At 49.0% G+C, this 8,529-nt stretch overlaps 3 protein-coding genes across 3 annotated transcripts, besides 5 other annotated features; all 3 read right to left on the bottom strand.

Annotated features, from left to right (window-relative positions):
• Positions 1-176: 176 nt before the first annotated feature.
• Positions 177-216: a microsatellite.
• A 330-nt stretch (positions 217-546) lies between these two features.
• Positions 547-574: a microsatellite.
• A 1-nt stretch (position 575) lies between these two features.
• TraAM80_06793 (uncharacterized protein) lies at positions 576-1,415 on the bottom strand (the record flags this gene model as incomplete). Its single annotated transcript, XM_029383621.1, has 1 exon — positions 576-1,415. The coding sequence occupies one exon, from the start codon at positions 1,413-1,415 to the stop codon at positions 576-578; it is 840 nt and encodes a 279-aa protein (XP_029236575.1).
• A 133-nt stretch (positions 1,416-1,548) lies between these two features.
• Positions 1,549-2,400, bottom strand: TraAM80_06792 (uncharacterized protein; the record flags this gene model as incomplete). Its single annotated transcript, XM_029383620.1, has 1 exon — positions 1,549-2,400. The coding sequence occupies one exon, from the start codon at positions 2,398-2,400 to the stop codon at positions 1,549-1,551; it is 852 nt and encodes a 283-aa protein (XP_029236574.1).
• Positions 2,401-2,521: 121 nt separating this feature from the next.
• Positions 2,522-2,630: a microsatellite.
• A 98-nt stretch (positions 2,631-2,728) lies between these two features.
• Positions 2,729-2,789: a sequence feature (A-rich).
• A 473-nt stretch (positions 2,790-3,262) lies between these two features.
• On the bottom strand, positions 3,263-7,615 carry TraAM80_06791 (calpain-like cysteine peptidase; the record flags this gene model as incomplete). Its single annotated transcript, XM_029383619.1, has 1 exon — positions 3,263-7,615. The coding sequence occupies one exon, from the start codon at positions 7,613-7,615 to the stop codon at positions 3,263-3,265; it is 4,353 nt and encodes a 1,450-aa protein (XP_029236573.1).
• A 456-nt stretch (positions 7,616-8,071) lies between these two features.
• Positions 8,072-8,121: a microsatellite.
• Positions 8,122-8,529: the final 408 nt, after the last annotated feature.

The following is an 8,529-nucleotide window of genomic DNA, read 5'->3' as shown; positions in this document are numbered from 1 at the left end:
ATGTATTATGTGTGTGTTTTTAACGGCATCCCTGCGTCGTTGCACCGCCTCCTGGAAAGATGACAGGAAGAAACAGTACGAGCCGAAGTGAAGAGATAACCTGTTAAAAACGGTCGAGGCAGGAGGGGACCAAGAAAGCGATACGACGCCTCAAGTACAATACATCGAGAAAAAGAAAAAAAAAACACGGCAAAACAAAACAAAACAAAAAAAGACGTCCAAAAACTTTGGTGCTTTTGATGTATATTTCCTTGTGCTATTCGCCGCAGTTGCCTTCCCTTACGCCCTTTTCCCTCACTGTCACGACGGTGACTCCGGCCGAGACTTCAGCCGTCACTCTCCTCTTACTTCTTGCTGACATCAGGAGACCCCCAGCCCACCGTCGCCGTACATGAATAAGAGAGACAAAGGTGAAAGGAGGAAGAATATAAAGCGAAAAATAAGAATCAAACACCAAAGAAGAGGGGAGAGAGCAAAAAAAAAAAACAAGTACTCATTGATTAGCCACCTTTACACATGTTACCAACCACTGCTTACACTGTATCCTTGTTGTTGTTATTGCTGCTGTTGCTGTGCTAATATGGTAGCTGCGGTACCTGAGGCATCAATGGATTTTGCAGGTTAGACACTGGCATATACGGCGGAAGTGTGTTTAGTAGCATCGTTGGGTTTACAACTGACGGCTGCGGAAGACTACCCAAGTTTGACTGGGGCACAATAAACGGTGGTGTTCCTCTTGTAACCTGCGATGCATCACCGCCAGCAACTCGCTGACTACTGCAACGCGTGCACATCACGGCATTGTCTTGAGGAAACAAATACACGAGCTCCATCGCTCCAAAAGTTGCAGAGCACACAGAACAGCGTGACACACCCTCAGACGGGTTTGGGAATGACGGAACAGCATTACGTGCAGTGCGGACATCTTGTAAAAACGATGGGGCAGACATCACTGGATTTCCAGCTCCACCACTGGCCCCATTACCGCCTCCATTTACTGTAGGTGGAAATAACAGCTGACCATTCACATGACTCGGCGCAAGGCTTTGAAATCCATTTGGAGACGCACCAACAACGTAATAATTGACTTGGGGAGCAGGGGCTGCCGCCGTCGTCACCGGTGCTGTGGAGAATCCATGGTTCCGCATAACACCAGAAACATTTGAGGCGGAATGCGTGTTCAACAGTGGCGGGGCACAGGCATTATTCAAAACGGTGCAAAAAGTTAGGCCTGACGTCTCCATGGAATTCCACCCTGGCAAAACGAGGTTCATTTCAAACGGGTGAGGAGTTACAATGGGATTACAATCATGGGTGATTCCACCCATGATGGCAAGATTCTCTGTAGCAACAGCCGTGCTCCCTTTATTTCGATTGTATTTGCCTCCTTTGCCATTAGAGGTGCGACTTCGCATGTACTGTGGGGTTAGCTCCTCCAGCACAAGAGCAGCCTTAGGAACGCCACGAAGACGATCCCGCAAGAAGCCATTGATATAATATTTCAAATGAGCAGCATGTTCCCGCTCTACAACCCAAACGCATGACACATCACACAACACACGTTTGGAGTAGCCAAGAAGCACTGGCAATGCACTGCGGTTGACGACAACAAATGCACAGGTGCGGCTTTGATTGTGGCTTTTCACGTCCCGTGCGTGAACCGGCACCCCCAGCATCTGCACCAATGGCTCGAAGCAGAGCAGCAGCATCTTCTTCGGAGTACGTTGAAGGCAGCTGGCCCACAAAGACACCAACAGAAGCTTCCTTTAGGATAGCAGGGGGCAACTGTTTTTTTGATAAAAAACTCCGAAAGTCCAATGCTCTCCCCTGCAGTGGTGTTGCTGTAATGGACGAGTACACATTACCTTCAGGGCCTTGTGACTCACTTGCTAAGGACTTCCTCACGGCTTCACTGTTGGTGGAAAGTGTCAACGACGGCATGGCGTATTTGCACTTGGTATCTACTGGATCGAGTGAGCGCGGTGTTGTCTCATACAAAGGGCTGACGCCTCCCAAAGAGTCGGTCCGGCCGGAGGAAGGTAGTTGGTAAAGCTCCTGCCCCCCGTTTCCCTCGCTCTCATGGTCCTGTTGCGGCTCTTGCAGAATTTGCTGGCAGCAGTGTTGAAAATCAATACCCCCCGCTTCGTCCAATATGTTCGTCTGCAGCACATCATCAAGTGCTGTGAGAGCGTCCGGGTCCAACTTGCTGGGTTTCACTGAAAGCGACCCAAACGCCCGCTCCATTAATGCGCTATCACTGTCCACATCAAGGTCGCCCATGAAGCTTGTGGAAAAGAGCGTGGCGGGGTCGTGGTTGAGCGAGTCCAGGTCGAGGTTGATGTTGCTTCGGCCGCTGTTTGACTGCCTGCCTAGACTCACGTCGTAGACGAAGTCACTCATTCTGTCTTGCGAGAAAAGGGCCGGTTCAGAAGACGAGATGCAGGCGCCGAAGCCACGATGCGTTTAGGCCGAGAAGATGGCCCGTTGCCGATTTACGAAGGCCAAAAAGCAAGCCACTCACAACAACAAAAAAAAACACAAAAAAAAAACAAAGAACAACTACAACAAAAAAAAAAGAAAAACTAACGAAGAGAAAAATAAATAGGTAGACAAAAAAAAAGAAAAAAAAATGAGTTACTCCAAGAGAAACTCAAAAAAAAAAAAAGGACCTTCTCTTTTTTCCCCCCCTTGAATCCTATAAGCCGCAAATGAGGCCTCCTTATTATTATTTTCCTTCTCCTTGATGCAGTCCTTTCCTTCCTTCTTCCCTTTGCTTTTACTTTCCTTTCTCTGTCTATAAGCTTCTCTCCCTATACCCTTCCTTGCGCCAGACAGACTATGATGTGTGGATTGGGCCTAGTGTGGTTAAGCCTCGGAAATTGCCGTGCAACAGAGATCGTTTCAAAAACAGGCACTACTACATAAGACAAATAAAACAAAAAAAAAAAGATTATGTGAAAAATAGAAACGTTGACGGTGTCGCAACCCAACAGCCAGCAACGAAGACCGTCAGACGCAGAGAAACAAATAAAGGAAGTCTCATTGCGGACGACATTATATACACAATGCATCCCCTACATAAGGTAGCACAAACATATGTTAACCTCTGGTGCGATAATGGAACCACATGAAAATACAAAACAGAATGCACGGTGTACCGTGTATTCGTCGCTATTTACATTCATGGCATGTGTCACCCCACTCCGGCTTCCGCACATCTCAACAGACATATAGAAACACATGTGCAGGTCTTTCATCCATTTCAGCCTTTTTGGCGGCTCTTCTGTCGCTTAGCAAAGTCCTCCTCCTTGTAACCCAACAGAGAAACGTGAGCAACACCAGGCTGCTGCATCCCCCAGAATTCACGCATGATCTCCTTGGCACCTTCTCGACCCTCAATCCTCTTCTCGTGCTCTCGTTTCAGATCCTCTGTCAGTCGCCGGGAGAGAACTTGCAAGGGTGCTTTTAATTCGGCAATATTTGTATCCTCCTCTGCTGCTGCGTTGGACACGAAGGTCGACACCGGCAAAGCTGCCTGGCGAGGTGAAAAACGTTCACCCGGTGATTTTATCCGTTGTTGTGCGGGACCAGAAGCACTCCCTGGGAGTATCACATTGACAGGCGACACGATTTCCACAGCGCGGAGAGAAGCTAGCTTGATACGGTATTCTGACTCACTTAAAATGGGCGCATGCGGGTAGTTTGCCTCTTCCAACACATCCAACACCACGCGGGATACGGTCCCAGGGAATGGAACTTGCTCCTTAGGTGGAGTTGCGCGTGCGGATTCCTTGATTGGGGCCAAGCATTCTTCAGACGTCAAATAAGGGAAGAGAATGTTCCGTGGATTCTCTAGGAAACGCTGTCGACTCAGGCGACCTTGATCAGCCTTCAGCAAATCCTCCGCTGACAACACCGCCTCTCGCTGCTTCCCTTTTACTCCAATGCCCCGCTGCATGGCGCCAGCGCCTTGATCCGCCACAGCATGCTCAATCGGTGGCACCCAACCCGCACGCAGAGTTGCCAACGGGTCCTTCTGTGGAGCCCCATTCTTGACATCCGCTTTTGAAGAAAATTGCAATCGCAAAAAGAAGTTCACAATCAGCTCCCCGTCCGCGTTATCTATTAAAAAAAAAGCTGAATTGGGTGCTGTCAATGAGCCTGCAGCCGAAGTTACAAGCTTTTCAGGCGGCGATGTAGCCACAGGGTGTTTCCGCTTGTCAGCGTAAACGCGTCCCCTCCTGGTGGATGTCACTGACACTTCTCGCACCAATAAGGTATTATTGACAGGCTCCACCTGCGTTACATTCGGATGCTCCAACCGTTCCTGAAAAGCACGTGGATCGGCGTAGTATTCATCAAGCTCATGTTCACGTCTTTCTATGGCCTTTTGTTCAGCATCTGCGCGCAGCAAATGAAATTTCATTTCTTGTGCCATACGACGCCTCTCCTCCCACACCTGTACCATGGTTTCATCCAGCCACGCTTCAACAACGTAGCTAGTAGACCTTGCCTTTTCACCCATCACAAGTGTAACGTGTGGGAGAAAGAGGTGCTTGGTACAGGTCTCCGAAACAAACACCGGAGGTGCCTCCACACCGTTGCGCATCACCTTGACTTGAAATGGAATCGGGTCTTGTGTGTCAAGGTCAAGTATCAACGTCAGGTATGTTCGCTCCACCACGGAACACGTGTAAGCAAAAAGCAGTGCATTGCTACCTCGCTTCAATTGGCCCCTATCTGTAAATGAAAAAACGTTATGCATAATGGTCTTGTATGATTCAAACCCTCGATTCGCAGACATTGTGAGTTTCCAATTCCCTTTACCGTACAGTAGCGATGGCTTTTCACGCGCATTGGTCTTCCCTTTCTCATCCAAAGTGAGAGAATTCAAACTTTCGCGCATCTTCGCGCAAGGTTCAAGCGTCACGCTCATAGAACTATCTATAAAGGAAAACGCAGACATCGAGTCAATCAACACGTACGCCATAACCAAATATCCTTGTTGATTGGGCTCAAGCTGTTGACGCATAAGATGCCCCACCACACCAGGACGGACTGTACCATCGTCGAGGTTCATTAACAAAATATGGCAATGTGGAATAATAGGAATATCCACGACACATACTGGGACCCCCTCCGCAAAATCTTTTTGTGGCGTTTTCGTGTTTACCGGGCGCACCTTTGCTCCTTTCACTTCTTTCGTCAAACTGGCAGGAACATCACGATGGGCCGCAGGGTCTTCACTGGGGTCAAGGGTCGAGACAACAAAGGAGACGACAGTCGGCTCCTTCACGGTGATTAGGCGTTTGAACCATATCACCTCCTCGTTCGCTCTTTCCACCCCCATATGACTCCCTGCATCCTTCATTTTGAAGATGTTGGCGGAGCGAAGGGCGTCCTTCTCCTCCCCCACCACTAACTCCCGCGTTGAGAGTAAACTAAGAAAATGCTGAGGCTTAAGGTCCACAAGAGTCAGGCAAAAAATATGTGAACCAGGCGGAAGGGAGTGCACCATGCACTGCAATTTGCCGGTTTCGTACGCAAAACTTCCCACTCGGCTCAACGCGCCACCACGTTCCCAAGTGTAGAGATCGATCAGCATATCCTGCGTTGTCTCTCGTTGCGTTCTGCTGTCGACTGAAAGGGCCAACGAATTCACAGAGAGTGGTCGGCTTTCTGAAGCAGTGGAGTGCCGAAAACTTCGGTTTTGCAACAATGGAGTCACAGGAAGGGAGAAGGCCGACAAGCTAACAAATGCCAGCTGCTCTGGTTGATCCGAATTCACGTGAATCCAACGAACAATATTTTTTTTCCCTCCACTCACAAAGCTGGTTGCTCCTGTGGAAGCCACAGACTTCTTCTTTGCATTTACTAGCATCGACATTCCATCCTCACCTCCAAGAAGGCGGTTACAAAAGTGGAAAGGGCTTTTCTCACCCAAATATCGCCACACCACAAGGTCCACTTGGGCAGACAACTCCTCAAAAGTAATCCATATGGTGGACTGATTTGCCAAAACAGCTTCAGACACTTTTTGCCCTCCCTCTTGAGACGCTGGCAAACGCAGTAAATTCTGTACACTTTCATCCTTACTTGTATCCGATAGTATTGTTGACACGAGGGTATGGGCCGGAGAATTGGACGAGACGTGAATTGCCAAAGTATCACGAAACAAGAGAATTTCATGGATGACAAAAAGTCTTCGTTTTCCATCCTCCACAGGGCCTAGCGCACAGAGCGGAAGCGCTGTTGCATCATCAGATGCAACCACTTCCGCAGGGGCATCGGTGTGTGTGATCCCCTCAAATTCCGTCACTGAGGTTTTTTTTGTAGCACCGTCGTCAATCACCTCAGCCTTTTGTTGCTTTACTGGTTCACCTTTCTCTGGCACGACGACCGTCGCCGCTTCCTCCGTATTTGAGGCTGAAAAGTGTGTTGTATTACTGTCGCTCTTTGCCAGGTCTCTCCGATACGCCAACAGGAAGGCACAGGCCGAGGCAGGCTGAGTGCGGGGGTCAACGCGTTGCGGCACCCACTCTCCCCACAAACACGTAATGATGGTTTCCGGATCAGTAAATAAAAGATGACGGTTTACACCCAACGCCTGAAAGATGGCCTTCGCCAACAAAGCCGGCCAAATTTCCTTCTGTGACGTTAAGGTTAAAAAAGGCCGACCCAAGGCATCTACTGGCAAATAGTCATCAATTGTAACCCGACGAAAGGCGCCATCAATAAAAAGTCGAACAACGTATTTTCCGTGCGGGTTATACACTGGGTGACATGTGCCCGGAGCATGTGGATACACTAATTCCCAGAGGTACTCACCATGTTTAACATATGACTGTGCATGTTCCATAAATGTGATGGCACTATTAAAGGCATCCATCATAAATAAGGGAGGTTCTGAAAGCTTTGAAATCGCATCCACTTCGTTGAGTCTATGGCGTTGCGCAGTAGTGTACCGTAATTCACACGCCTCTGCAGGCGTGGAAGCGCAACCCAACTCCAGGTCTGGGTCGTATGCCTGCATAAGAGGCTGAATCTCGCGATAGCGCCCAATAACCTTCTCACTTGAAGCATCTTCCCATTCCTTCACTGCGCCCTCAATTTCCTGTGGATCCAACACTTGCAGAATTTCTGGGAACTGCACGTGTAGAGGAACAGGAGGAACTACAGACTTGCCATCACCCTTTTTGCCGGTAGGCGCAACAGACACTTGTGCAGCCTCCTCTGCAGCTTTGCCGTCATAGACAGTCCGCTCCGCGTCATATGGAGATAGGAATGGTGTCGCATTGCGGTGTACCATTGGACGAAATGGAGCAAAAATATTGGCAGGACGTTTCCAGTCTACAAAGATTTCTGTTGTAGCAGGATAAACATATGCGATGGCTTCCTTGAATGCTTCAACCTGCGCCTCATCCTGTGGCACCACAATCTTGCCCTCTGTATTCCTAAACTCCACTACGGTGCCGATGGGTCGCGACGGTAGCCCGAGACTGCCACCCCAATGTTCATGTTGTAGCTGCGCGTCATCCCACAGTGGCAGAGCAACAGCTAAGCTAGGCACCAGCACGCCGCCGCTCCGCGTCTCGTGCTTTGCTTTGCTTGGCATCCTGGGAGTTTCACAGTGGCCGTTAAACCCCTTTTGTCTCTCTTTTGTTTTTGTTTTCTACACAGTTTGATCACACGGCAAAAGAGGAGCAAAAAACAAAAAACACCTGCGTTGCCAACCCACACACGGCGGCGAGAGTGCAGGGGCACGTGGTTCAAGCCACCCGACCAATGGATCCGCAACAACACAAATAAAAAGTAAATAAAGGAGGAGGAAAAACACACGGAAAAAAAAACACACACACATGAGCAAAAAGGAGATAAAACGAAAACAACAGCAACAAAAAAGGGGGAATAACAACGGCAACAACTACATCCCCGCCCTTTGCTTCTTACGTGTGTATCTGCTCAACGGCAAACACCACATCTCTCTCTTTCCCTTCTTGGTTTTGTTTCCGTGTGTCTCCGTCCCTCAACACTTTATTTTAAGAGTCGATCCACGCTCCTCATCCACCCCCCGCCTCCGCCTCCGCCTCCGCCTTCGCCTCCGCCTCCGCTTCCGCCTCCTTCCAACTCTCCAACAAAACATGTCTGAAAGCGTCAAAAATTTGTTTGCCTGCACGCCGAAAGGAACACAAACTTGCACACACATAAATAAAACAACTGACAGGGGTTTAATGCTAAATGCAGGATCCAATGCGTTAATCTTGAAAAGACACCAGCAAAACCTGCATTGCTGTAAAGAAGGGGAAAAAATCATAGAGGAGACTACGCGTTAGTGACTGGAATAGTGAAAAAATCGTCTGCGTCGGTAATCTTTTCCGGCGGTACCTAAGCTCACCTTTTTCTTCCAACGCCCTCAGCAACCTCCTTCATTCCCCATTTGTTCTTTACCAAAGTGGGATTCACATTAACCGTTCCATCAGCGTTGCCACGTCACCCTTCACCTCCATAAGCATGCTGAGTAGTTCACTG

The sequence above is a fragment of the Trypanosoma rangeli genome, assembly GCF_003719475.1.
Source record: "Trypanosoma rangeli strain AM80 chromosome Unknown Tra_15.4_contig_00258, whole genome shotgun sequence".
NCBI classification, from domain to species: Eukaryota; Euglenozoa; class Kinetoplastea; order Trypanosomatida; family Trypanosomatidae; genus Trypanosoma; species Trypanosoma rangeli.
The sequence above is the reverse complement of the archived record's forward strand: the minus strand, read 5'-3'. Positions and strand labels throughout refer to the sequence as shown.